The 13,231-nt window shown below is 38.5% G+C and overlaps 2 protein-coding genes across 4 annotated transcripts in view; both read left to right on the top strand.

Moving 5' to 3' along the window:
* The first annotated feature begins 2,952 nt into the window (after positions 1-2,952).
* On the top strand, positions 2,953-9,210 carry LOC139982594 (uncharacterized). Of its 2 annotated transcripts, XM_071995520.1 has the most exons (3): positions 2,953-3,736; positions 5,461-5,614; positions 7,445-9,210. In XM_071995520.1, the coding sequence occupies exons 2-3, from the start codon at positions 5,467-5,469 to the stop codon at positions 8,353-8,355; spliced, it is 1,059 nt and encodes a 352-aa protein (XP_071851621.1). In that variant the 5' UTR covers positions 2,953-3,736; positions 5,461-5,466; the 3' UTR covers positions 8,356-9,210. The 2 variants fall into 2 exon arrangements, with proteins under 2 accessions (XP_071851621.1, XP_071851620.1); XM_071995519.1 differs by lacking the exon at positions 2,953-3,736 and having other exon boundaries at positions 5,314-5,614.
* Positions 9,211-11,026: 1,816 nt separating this feature from the next.
* The window catches only part of LOC139982591 (uncharacterized), a 28,140-nt gene continuing 25,935 nt past the window's right edge, over positions 11,027-13,231 (top strand). For both annotated transcript variants that reach the window (XM_071995515.1, XM_071995516.1), the window contains exon 1: positions 11,027-11,246. The gene's annotated coding sequence lies outside the window, so the exon portion shown is untranslated. The remainder of the gene's footprint in view (positions 11,247-13,231) is intronic.

Raw genomic sequence — 13,231 nt, 5'->3', positions numbered from 1 at the left:
AGATCAGTAGAACTCAACCACTCAAAATATGATCACAGCTTATGGGAGATCGTTGTGGTCAAGTGGTTAAGGCAGTGGGCTTGTGATCTAAGGATTGCAGTTACGATTTCTGGCCAGATCATGGCGGTGTATCCTTGGGCAATGCACTTGAGCTCCATTGCATCTCTTCACCAAGGTGTATATATGCGGACCTGTGAGATAAAATGTGTGGGCGCTGTCCGTAAACTCTAAAAAGAAAATGAAAAGATTTCGCTGAGATTACGTTGTTGACATTGGGTATCAGAAGAGAACAATGTTGGTTGTACATCTTGACGGAAACCAAAGATCGGTCGTACTCAACGATTCATATAATGACGCATCCTTATCGTTGAGTTTGCGTGATTTTTATTTCTACAAGGGCGGCCTGCAGGTTACTGGAGAGAGAGTGGAAACACACATGGCATGGGGTGGGTGCGTTGATGGGAGGGCGCTGTCCATAAACGTTCGTGAAAATGAAAAGATTTCGCTGAGATTACCCTTGTAGAAATTTGATAGCAGAAGGGAACAATACGGTTTCTAGGCTACGTCTTGAGTGGATCCTGCACCAATTACATATCAATATATTTGTTTATCTGAACCACTCAAAATATGACCACTTCCTCTCGTTGGGTTTTATGTGATATCTTTCCTTCGGGAGCGGCGTAGTAGAGGAGACACACTTGGGTAGCGGTTGTGTCAGTAAACTTCAGAGAACCAAAACTTAAAAGGATTGTCTGGTGGCCCAAAGAAGTTACCTTAAAAAATAGTAAATAATTTTCGAAACATGTTGTCAAAGTATGAGAACGCCAATGTTGCGTTTGACAGAGAAACGATTTTTTAATCGTTATGGATAGACATTTCAAATATGATTTGAACAGTATAATACGTGACGTCAGCTCTGCCATAGCAATTGCGTCATAACCCGCCCTCCGCACAGTACCTATACGGTAATCACAACAAAAACAGCGTTTGTATACAGATATATTTCTTCCTTAATTTCCGGTGAAATTTCTTAAAAATAAGATATGTTTTCAAAAACTCCTTAAGCCGCCATGTACTTGATTAGTGGTTCCGTGGTCTTTGTGTAACACAAGGTAAATTTTAACAGCAGACCCTGAGTTGTTCAGGCTATACATCGCGCTATCCAGCTCCAACGCGAAAAATGTTCGCATGTAGGCTATACTCAAACGTTGACAATCGGACAGTTCTGCGAAGCCTAAGCTTCTCATTGCTACATTCTGCTCTGACAACGATTCGATCAATTTCTTCAATAATTTCCGGTGAAATTTCTTATAAATTAGATATGATTTAAAAAACTCCTTAGGCTGCCATATATGTAGTAGTTCGGTGGTTTCGTGGTCTTTGTGTAACACAAGATAAGTTTTAACAGCAGGCTCTTCGTTGTTTATACATCGCGGTATCCAGCTCCAGCGCGAAGAATGTTCGCGTGTAAAGGCTCCTATAACGTTTACATTTGGACAGTTCTGCGATGACATCGATTCCGCCAAGTTTCATCTTTCGGTTTAACGAATACTTTACAAGTTTCCTTTTACTATTAATTTGATCCGTGAAGTTTATTTCAGCGATTTCGAAGAACAGTTAATGAACTATGGTTTGAGTGTGAGTGTACTATGTGTAACGCTATACAAGTACACCAACTGAGCATCGTAGTATATACGTTCGCGAGTATGTACGTTATATATATGAGGCAATCCAATGTGCTTACACGTGAGTTTATTTGCTGCGGAATTGGGAGTGCTAACTTCAAGTCGCCTGTTTTGCCTATCTGCAAGCACTACGTCAATCACCATATTGAAGCGTTCGAACAAACGGTACTTTTGGTGAGAAACTGGTGAATTTGAAAACCAGATTTCTACAAGAAGAAAACGTCGAATGGGGACAATTTTTACATGGTTAGAAAGAGAAAAATAATTACTACAAGGACAATGTATCAAAATCTTGCACCAGACAATTCCTTTAAAAAGGTGTCGATAAGTTTCATGAATTATCTCTCATCTGTTTTCATAAATCATCTTGTTCACCCCCTCCCTCCCCCTACGACTAATATTTAAAAGTTCTCTTCTTTGTAAATGACATGTTGTCTGTTTTCGTTTGGCTTCTATTTCTTTATTTCACTCTTTCTCTTTTTATTTTCTTCTTGTAATGTTTGTTTCAGTCTAAAAGTGGTCTCAGTGGAATTCAGGTACGAAATACACAGTGCATGATTTACTTCGGTGTTAGGATGTTAAGAGTAACTTTTTACGTTTTGCTACCTCACATGTGACACTCGCATGTGATAACACCTTCCCTAGATAAGTTGTTCCCCCATCCCCCTCCCTCTTCCCTCCCCCTCCCAAATTCCACCAGCTATTTTACATAGGCTTCATATGGCAGGGCCAACTCATATCTCTGCGAGTAGAGAGGTACGCAGGGCCAAACGTTCCATACATGTCGAAAATGAAAGTGAAGCGCCAAAGTTAATTAATATTTGTCCAATCTGATATAAACATGTTACAATTCCATATCAATATGTAAGGTTATGTTGAATTTGACATGTTGATGGACGTAATGACATATTGTATTTTGTTTCGACATGTTCATAATGGAATTGTAACATGTTTATATCAAGTTGGATATTTATATATATATATATATATATATATATATATATATATATATATATATATATATATATATATATATATATATATATATATTTTTTTTTTTTTTTTTCTTTTCTTTTAACTTTGACACTTAACTTTCTTTTCGACATTTACGGAACGTTTGGCTCTCCGTAGAGCAAGGTAGACGATACCCATGGCTAGTATATAGTGACTATACAAGCCATGAGTATCGGGTGGGTACACGCACCACTTTCACTAGCCGTATACGGTTGTCAATAACTTACCACATGCTTAAATCCTTGCATGTTGTCTAGTGACTGACTGTATATCTTAAACTGACAATGCGGGAAAGCGGTCATAAAGTGGACTCAGTCAACAAGCAATCTCCTCTTTTCTTTTCTTCTGTCATTTGTTTACCAGCTCTATGTTAATATGCAAATGAAAGTAAATACTTAGCTACAAGGTTGGAAAAGTAAATATTGTGTAATACACCACCACACAGGAAAACGAGTCACTGTCTATATTATTAGCAGAACCTTCAACAGCGTAGAGCAAAGACTTGGACGTCTTATAGTGAAGTAGCCCGATCGATAATCGGTGCCTAGTAACCTATTGATACTAAGTATGCAGACGACAGATAGCATTTTGTAACTTTGTAACGCTATGATGACATCTTGTCAATGAGCAGTGAATTTTAATTTCCTTTCTCTGTTTTGGTATTTTGTTGGATTGAATATTGGATAATCGCAAAGAAATCATTGGCCTGTTCAAAAACTGATCGATCTCTTAATTGAGACAACGGGTAGGAGTTCGTACTATGGACAAGTTCAACGTGTGCATGTAGGACAACACATTGGAAGTGAACAGTTGATAACACTTGTTAGGCTACTGGAGTTAGTTATATACATATCTCGTTCATGTATTACTGTGCAAGTTGGACGAACAACAAATAGTCGCGGTACCTGTATTCAGTTCAGCGCGGAGAAATAGGCGTTTTATTAAGACGAAAAGACTTAATGATTTGTGTCACGTGCATCACCATAGACACCAACGAATGATTTTTAAAATCAGACCGAGGCTCTACACAAACTTATGTAAGTTTCCACAGGTATATATGTATCATTGTTGAACATGTGTGTTTGGAAACTGTACTGGAGACGAAACTAAATGAACTGTGGCTCATTGTATATCAAGCTTACTCGAGTAATTGTAGGTGTACGTAAGTACTCGATTAGTGGGCTTTAATATATGCAGCTTTCGCAGTCGGGTTGGGGAGGTGGGGAAGGGGCGCGTCGACTTATGGAAGGGAAAACTATTTGCGTCCTGAAACTTGCAGTTAAGCATAACAATTTGGCTGTATGAATCATAGCCTACAGTTACTAATAGCCTATCGCAAATGTTAATTTGCTTCGTATTAGTTTGTACGGACAGTTCTGTAGCTGTAGGCCTACATACAATCGTTAAAATACAACGTCGGGAGGCATAACTATAATTTGGTAGTTTTATCTAACATGCAGGGAATTAGTCTATAGACTGCAGTAGTAGAAGACAGACGGGCACGTTTACCGTTAGCCGATGTTTACCGTTTGCCGATAGTTTAAAAAAAAAAAAAAAACGTCATAACAAACCACAACAACAAAACGAAATTACTGTTATCATGACATCATTGTCAACTTCTATTGTGGACCGTGAGTTATGGATACACACGTGACTTAAATTCCCAAAAATGGGTAAATTTTATATAATTTCTATGACATACCGTACAACACTTAACCTAAGATTATTCTTTTTTTTAGTGTGTAAGACTACACAAATTTACTTTTTTGTTGAGATAGCAGAAGGCTTAGCGTAAATGTATTGATAGCCGGTAAAGTGTAACTTTAGGCCAAAATATGGCCTATAACTTATTCTTGCCGGCCATAGTGAAATAATAACTATTCCATCGGCATCGTCACTTTAGGATGTTCTGATAATTTGGTGACCCAAATAAAATAGAAAATAAAATATGAGGGAAGTAACACGCTTTATATCAATTTTGTATATCATGTATGTTGTACATGATATCAAAATTTAAGCCCTTAACATACTAATAAATCCTTAAAATGTGCACATGTCCACTCATTTTAGCCTTCAATTAGTGATTTATAGCTAATACGAAAGCCACACAAAGCGTTGTGCCCAATAAGTGCGGCAGAAACCGTGGAAGTATATTGTGGATGAGAAATCGCAAGGCAATATCATGTTAAGATATGTTATCACGTGAACTAATGTAGGGATAACTGCATAGATGCGATTCAATCACCAAGATCCCCTCGCCGACTATCTATTTCCTGTCTTCTTCTCCGACTCACTCCCCTCCCCTTCCCCTCCGATTCCCTTCCCTCCCCGCTCTCCTCTCTTCGTTCCCCATCTTCCCCTTCCATCTTCTCTGTGAGTGCAGCAATCTGTTCACCTCTAAAGGATAACGTCGGCTATAATCTGGATCAGTACTCGAAAGACAATGACAGAATGTTACCATGTGTAGAAATAGATTGAGAAATGCATAAACGATCCTCTCCACAGCTTCCGTCGACTAATATCCTTCTTCTCGACCCTCTCAAAATCTTTTCGTTCTCCCCTCCTCTTGTCCCCTCTCCCTCTCCATCTTTGCTCACCTCCCATGTCCCTTTCCCTTCCTCATCCGGCTAACAATTTAACTGGTTGATTAAAATATTTATATTCTTGTTCACGAAAGTAAAGCACGTTAACACAATTCGATGGAACGTTCCTTTTACTATATTTGATTATTACTTGCAATGTATAAATGTTTCTTTTACAGGCAATCATGACTGTGGCGGCCACAACCAGACTTATCTTTTACCTTGCATTTCTTCAAGCACTTTTGCTGGTTGCTATAATTGCTTCTACCTACGTCATTAGAACGAAACCGACACCTGGAGACAAACGGGTAGACATCTTAAAAGAGGATAAAGGTAATGAATGATGGTGTCAGATGCATTCAATCTTCATTAAGTGAAAATTGTGACGTGTATTCTTGGTACTCTCCGAATTGGGATCACTGTTTTATAGTTGTAAAATAGGTATTGCACCCTCTACTTGTGTGTGTTTATTACGATATATATATATATATATATATATATATATATATATATATATACATATATACAATCAGCGGCAGTTAACGGTCTCTAAAATTAACTTCGATGGAAAGCCATACCCGTTCCTATGAATGGGACAATGCTCAAGTGAGCGGGGTGTTACCGTGTGGTGGGGTGGACTTGGGTCGGTTCGTCAAGAGCTGGGTAGGGATGGAGGTATTGTACTGCTTCTCTATTAAAGCAGCATTTTGCGTTGGGTCGCTTTTTTCCACTTTTTTAACATGTGCATCGATTTTTTTACATGTATCAATCATAAAACAGCAATCTAAGATACCATCCAAGTTTCACCCTGCCAAGAGCGTTAATTAGCGAGTAATTAACGATTTATGTCGATAAATGAGAAGAGTGTCCTCGACAAATTTCACAGTTAAAATTAATCGCATACAATTCCGCCAAACCCACTAGTTTGAATTCAACCAATCAGAGATGCAGGTTTAGTTATGAGCCGTTGCTAAAAATAGATTCAAGACTTCGCGTTGGTTGTACCAGGGAGTTGTTATGCAACTCCCTGGTACAACTGCCATATAGACTGTACACAAATCAAGCGTGGTGTTATATTACGTATCTGTCAATGACGTTCGTAGTGTTTAAATATTCATATAATGGGCGAGGTTTATTGGGTTCCCAACGGAAAATATCTTGGAGAACAACAAAGTTGAAAGTTGCAAATTTTTCGACTTTTATCCCACCATTTGAAGTAAAATATAAATAGATTAGCTAGTTATGTATGTCGTTATGGCAAAGTGGAATCAGTGAGGTTGAGGAAAATCATAGAAAAGGACGCAAAATGCTGCTATAAAGGACTCATTGTGTTCACAACTTGCCTTGTACGTTTTGCGTAGTTTTCCGACAGTATCGTCTTCACTTTAGAGAATAAGTATGACGGAGGAGATATAGGGGTAGTACCTTTCGAATACTGCATGAGTAGCATAATCATCTACTATATCTTGGCCTGAAAACATTTAAACAGTAACGGTATAAGTTCCGAGTATAGAAATGGCCAAAGGTCCACGGTCCACCGGGCCTTCGATCGAGTTTGTTTTGTGGTCGATGAAAATATATCTAACTCAATTAATGCGGTCATCGAAGCCTTGCGGCTTTTTTCACTTTGTGGACTTTATCTAGAGGCTTGGCGCAAAACCTGAATATCCTTAGCTTTTTCCTGCTTATATTGTTAGGATATTTCAACTGAGCAGCTACTTTAAACTCTTTCTGTGATCTTTGGTAATATACCCCGAATTATGCCATATTCCAATTTCACAGGATCCTCATAAAGTGTTGCGGCCCGCGCATAGCGCGCAGATATAACGTGTGGCCGGTATTGCGTACCAATCGAATTATGTAGAGTTTACTGCGATGCGATGCGTATTTTTCCCCACATGATTGCGGATGTGGATGTTATCCAATGTTCAACGCAGGCCCCTAACGTCTGTACATCAATAGGAAATCGTTGATGTGAAACTTGGACAAGTTTAATTTTCACTGTTCCCTCAGGACCATCCTCTTTCATATGAACGCTCTTGACTCCAAAATTGACAGTTATGAAAAATAAACACAACCTCCATGTTAAAAGTAACTCCTCGAATACAGTATTCCCTTCCTATTTCATTGTTTTCTTTTTGATTTTTCTTTTGCGGCCGTCAGAATTACTCCAAGTCAGACCGGAAGTAAAACGATCCTGTCCAGGACCAGAATGTTCAGTTAACTTTCCCACAACTCTTGCCAAATTGAAACAGAATTCGATCAGTATCAATTCGCTAAAGAAGATGTTAGATCAAAATATAGAAAGATCGTTTGCTTTACCTGTGGTTAAAAGAACTGGTCTTACGCCACCAACTTTCGTCATCCTAACTACGACCAACTCGAATTTCGCGTCAATAATGGATAATTGGTTAGAGAGTCTGCGACGACTCAGAGTCCGTTATAACATCACGCTAATGTCAGAAGACAATGAAACGTTCTCGTATTTTGCAAGACGTTCCAATTCTGAATTTAGGGTTATTTTGTCCTCCGACTTGATCACACCGGGAAGACTAGGGAGGAACATACCGACATATCAACAGATCATACGGAAGAGAACCGTGTACATTTATACCTTACTGAAAAACGGGCGCGATGTTCTACTATCGGATGTCGATACCGTGTGGATAAAAGACCCATTACCTTTAATATTTAAGAATTATCAACATTTTGACATTTGGATAGCGCAAGGTCGAGAACCAAATTTTCCCTGTCCGTGTTTCTTCTACTTGAAGTCGATCCCGCGTGTCATCGAGTTGGTGCTACGGTGGATTCAAGTGTTAGCCTACTCCGAGAAAGTGTATACCGACCAGAACGCTCTTGCTATGTTATTGAGATCACCGGAAGTGAAGGTTAAAGTTGATTATTTAGGATATGAATTATTTCCGCTGGGGTCACAGTATTTCAATGATACTTGGCATACAGACCACGCTAACAAGGTTTATATAGTACACGGGAACCATTTAGGCAGAGGTGAGGAAAAGATTGCGATGTTCAGGAAACATGGGATATGGTATTTAGATCGTGGGCAGTAATACGTGTTTATGCATCACGTGACAACTACTAATTTACCGACACACCGGTGCTCATGATTCATTAATTTGGTGCTTAATTCTTCATTGAACCATAATTGATTCCTTTTAATTTTAAAGGATGGGAGTAACCTATCAAAAATTAAAAAGAAGAAAGGGATCATATACAGCAAAGCATCAATCGAAATGAAGATATCCATACAGTGACTTTAAATCATTTGTATCATTTTTAATTTGTTAGTTTGTTAGTCAATCGTAGCTTACATTACCAGAAAAGAAGAAGATTAAAGAACGAAATTAAATCCCTACCAAAAACTCATTTTTATTTGAAAAGACGCATTTTATCAAGAACAGTATATTTGCATGTAAAAACATCGATTTGCAAAATTCCTTAAGAAATTTATTTGTCAATATTCAATTTTTGAGCAATAGTTTATAAAGCTCTTAGGTATGGACCGTCTGCTTTATAATTCAAAGAATTAGCTAATATTTTATTACATTTCTCCGTCACGTCATTAATGACGTAATCAAATTGCTAGATAATTGCTCTCATTGGTGGAGGGGATATAACAGCGTAATGACGTCATTACGAATTCACCTACAGTGGAATTACGACTTTCCTTACCGGTTTCGAACCTCTGGACATACAATCAGCGTCCATAGCCTAGTGGTTAGGGTGTCCGCATATAAAGCGGGAGGCCGGGGTTCGAATCCCGGTAGAGGTTGGAAGTTCTTTACTGTTATGGATGTTTCCAACTCACTACGATTTCTATTAAACATATAAATACATATACATATATCTATATATGTATATTTTGTAGAAATTTATTGCGGACGACTGAATTGGTGTAGACTATAAACACCGTGTTGGCAATGACTTTCAATCTTTGTTATTGTTCAGACTGTATGGATGACTGATGCCATTACATGTTATCCAGTCAACCCTCCCCTACCCCATATACCGATGCATTTACCCTGTTCGTCACCCAACTCCTCAGCAAAGAAAATAAATAACAGTGAAAATCTCAAATAATTGGTCTAAACTAAGAGTCGGTGATTCCGACTTAGCAAGTTGTTAATAGTTGTAAATTCCATACTTTTTTATTGCTAAAATTTTAAGTAGAATAAACAATATGACATATAGCGAGTGTAACCATTCAACCATGGCTGCAAATGATCACACTATTACGTGAAACCCTAAAATTAATACATCTTCTATATTCTATCGAAAGTTGCGAAAATGCCTGACCTAAGAAAAGGACTTAGTAGTTTTGAATATGTCGCCTTGTACCTATATGAAATAAACAAAGTAGGATGTTTAATTCCTCAATATTTAACATAACTTGCGACGTAAAACTTCGTTCGTCCTTCAGTATCAGAATCATCTGGCTTCACATGGTATTGTTGTGTTGCTAACAACATTCTCCTCATAGTTATTGTAGTGTGCATGCGCGCTACACTATTATAATTACTAGCCCGCTCCATCGTCTACATGGCTGGCTGGGGAATGCCAGCTGAACATACACTCTTCGTAGCGATCTTAAATTCACAGGTTGGCTTAGCAGGACAAATATACAGACCCAGATTTGCAAAGAGCCGTGGCAACGAACAGTTAAGTATGTGCCCGTACAGAAAATATATCTCATTGTGAAGCATACTTCTTCAAAAAATACGTAAAATTCTGTATTTTGGTTCATTATTCTCCAATTAAACAAGACAGGTAACATTTGAACGCATTTCACCTAAATTCATCTTGCAGAAAAAGTTGCAACGACTTGGTGTTAATTGGTGATCTCGGGAAAGAACAGCTAGCCCGTAATGACATGTCACTATATTTATACTACACGGTCATTGTTAGTTTCCAAAGTCAGCTGCTCCGTACGTATATGGCGTATAGTAAGATTTGAATGTTGATTAACCAGGGCCAGGAAATCGACCAAGCAGTTTTTAACACACCAGGGGATGTTACATTTGTGCAATGGTAGACGAACATTGTATTCGTTAGATTAATCGTGCCTTCGTAATCTACCGTATGTTCGTAAAATTTCACTAGCTAGGTGAGGATACAGTAACGTTGACATGTTCAATTTTAACCAATCAATGACTCTGTGTATTCTCTGTCACGTCCGGAACAGACGTGAGTCGTGATTGACAATCGGGTAATCTCTGATGGTTTTAGTCTCAATTTCTTCGTTTATATTACAGGCGCATGCTAGCTAGTAGCTAGAATACTGTTTATAAATGTAGCCTAGCTTCGGTTTACGTAAAAGGACCAAACGCAGAACTGGCTTCCTCACGATCGTGACTGAAATATCTTCAAAAGAGTTGCGGTAACAAAGAACTTCTCCACACCACACACCACAAAGACACGTAGGTGTATGCAAATACAGTTGTTCTAGTTCACAACAGTTAAGCCGGGCCTCTGATTAGGGAGTCATTATGAACAACTCCCTGCCGTGACCCACTCAATATACCCCGTGGCTACAGTGTTGAACTCTAACAACGACGGGTTTTCGAGATACAGTACTTTGCTCAATTGTAATCCTCGCTTGAATGGGCAAGTGTATGTCCATTCACACCTTATATGCCATGAACAAGGTGTTAAATTTTCAGTGGTCTGTTTGCCAAGCATCTTTTGGCAAGCATATATATATATATATATATATATATATATATATATATATATATATATATATATATATATATATATGTACACATTGTGTAATATCACAAGATCAGAAAGACGTTCCTAAATCCTGGGACTTCGTTTTGTTGATAAAGGCAAATAAACCTACGATTTTCAGAGACATTTTACAGCAAAGGGGAATTACCAGGGAGAATAACCAGCCCGTAATATTATAAAGCATTTACTACGTACACAGCCATACTTGAAGGTAAGTATTTTCTTAAGCATTACGTGTAGTGCAAAGTTTTACGTTATTAGTTCCGACTTCCAAAAATTGGTAGAGACAGCGGGACGCGTCCCCACCAATGTTTGGTGGGGACGTTATATACCGTGTCCCCACCAATTTGTCTTAACCAAACGCTGCATTATATTTCCCCTATATTGCACTTTGGTGCAGTTTGATCCAGCATTGTGCAAATGACATGCAGCAGTTCTCATTTAATTTTATATCTGAAGTTTTTAATATAAGGACGGAAATCGCATTTGCGGCAGTCTATACTTGTTCTGGGAGACCCATCGTAAACAAAACTCTTCTTGGATTATTTGTCCCTTTATATTTTTTCTGCAGACGCCCTTGTATTTCCCCAAACTAAATTTCTAAGCAACGATATCTAAATTTACTTAAGGAGGGAGCATCATTGGGTCAGAGAAGTGTTATTTCCGTCGATCTGGGAGTTATATTTGTTACGCGCGAACCCATCGTCGCGCTCCGCTTAGATAGTATAAGAGAACAGACATGCGTCCCCACCATTATCCAAGACTGATCTGCGCCAATGTTCTACACTGTCATTGTAAGACATCATATTATATAACAGTGTTCTTATTTTCTTCACACATGACACATGTAGGCTAGGCCATACGAAATCGACGAAAATTCTGAGGAAATGCAATGTTTGAAGTGTCATGCGTCATACTAAAATATAAAAAAACAAACATCCTAACCTATTAAAAGTTCCTTCCTTGCCCATAACCCCATCCCACGTCATTCACAAATTTTCAAACATCCATTTCTTATGTTTTTTTACTAAAAGTAACATATAGCATTTCAGCGATTTCGACTTCAGCGGCGGTAGCTGGGCGTGTGTGTTTACTATGTAGCATACAGCGTCGTTCATACAGCACAGGTTACAGATCATATGCACACAACGTATGTCGTACTGTTCGTCCTTCGTATGAAAAGGGTGCGGTACCCGGAATTTCTCCGGCAATTAATATAGTGTGGTTGATGGCGCCATTCAAGGGAGTGACGGAAGAATGGAAATATACCCACGCAGTGTCTTTACATACACAAACGGTACCATACAGATACTACTGATACTACTGATACTATTTAAAATGTACTGTGGCGTTATGGAAAAACAATATACACAATATGAACACCGGGATAAGACTGGGCGGTTATGAGAGTAGTCACAGATTGTCAGTGGGGTTACAAGGGTGTTGCGTTGAAGGTTTTCGTGACTGTTATAAAACACTCTGAGGATCACGACTTTGTCTGAGGATGGGATAGTATGCCGCCTTTGATTTATTTTTGGATTAAGATGCTGCAAAAAGTTGTTCTTTAAGGGCATCACGAGAGGCTAAGCCAGAGAGACAAATATTGGCCATCATAATGCAAGATTCAACATGTATTATATCACCTTTCAAAGCGTTCACCCCCCTGCCCACCTCCCCCCCCCCACTAAAAGCACACACGCTATATTCCAAAAGCTTTTGGATAGGATTTGCAACATTGCATGGTAATTACGCCACAGACCGGGTAACTAAATTTTAACGCGTTTTTTACCTTGACCTCAGCTGACAATTAATTTCCCGAATGAACTGCATATGGAATTTCAAGTTATTTATCCAGGTCTCCTTCTTACTTTACTCATTGTCTTGAACATATGTAGAAACTCATCAACTTCAAGTGACATAATTAAGATAACGCTATCGTTCAGTTTGTATAAAAGCATACCTTAATACTTCCGAGGAATATCCGAGGTAGTACTCGGGAACCTTAGATTGGGTCATGCCCAAGTACTTGCTTGTTCTTGTGGAACTTACTACTTGAAGTGTGTGACAAACTAGTCCACTTATTTTTTACTGATGAGCCACGCCCAGTCACGAATGCCTTCGCAGTTCTTGTTATTTTTAAGTTAGAACTATAAATATTACTGAAACGTAATTACCATGCTATTAAATGTTCTTCAA

The sequence above is a fragment of the Apostichopus japonicus genome, chromosome 16 (assembly GCF_037975245.1).
Source record: "Apostichopus japonicus isolate 1M-3 chromosome 16, ASM3797524v1, whole genome shotgun sequence".
Taxonomy (NCBI): domain Eukaryota; kingdom Metazoa; phylum Echinodermata; class Holothuroidea; order Aspidochirotida; family Stichopodidae; genus Apostichopus; species Apostichopus japonicus.
This window is presented reverse-complemented; position numbering and strand designations above follow the sequence as displayed.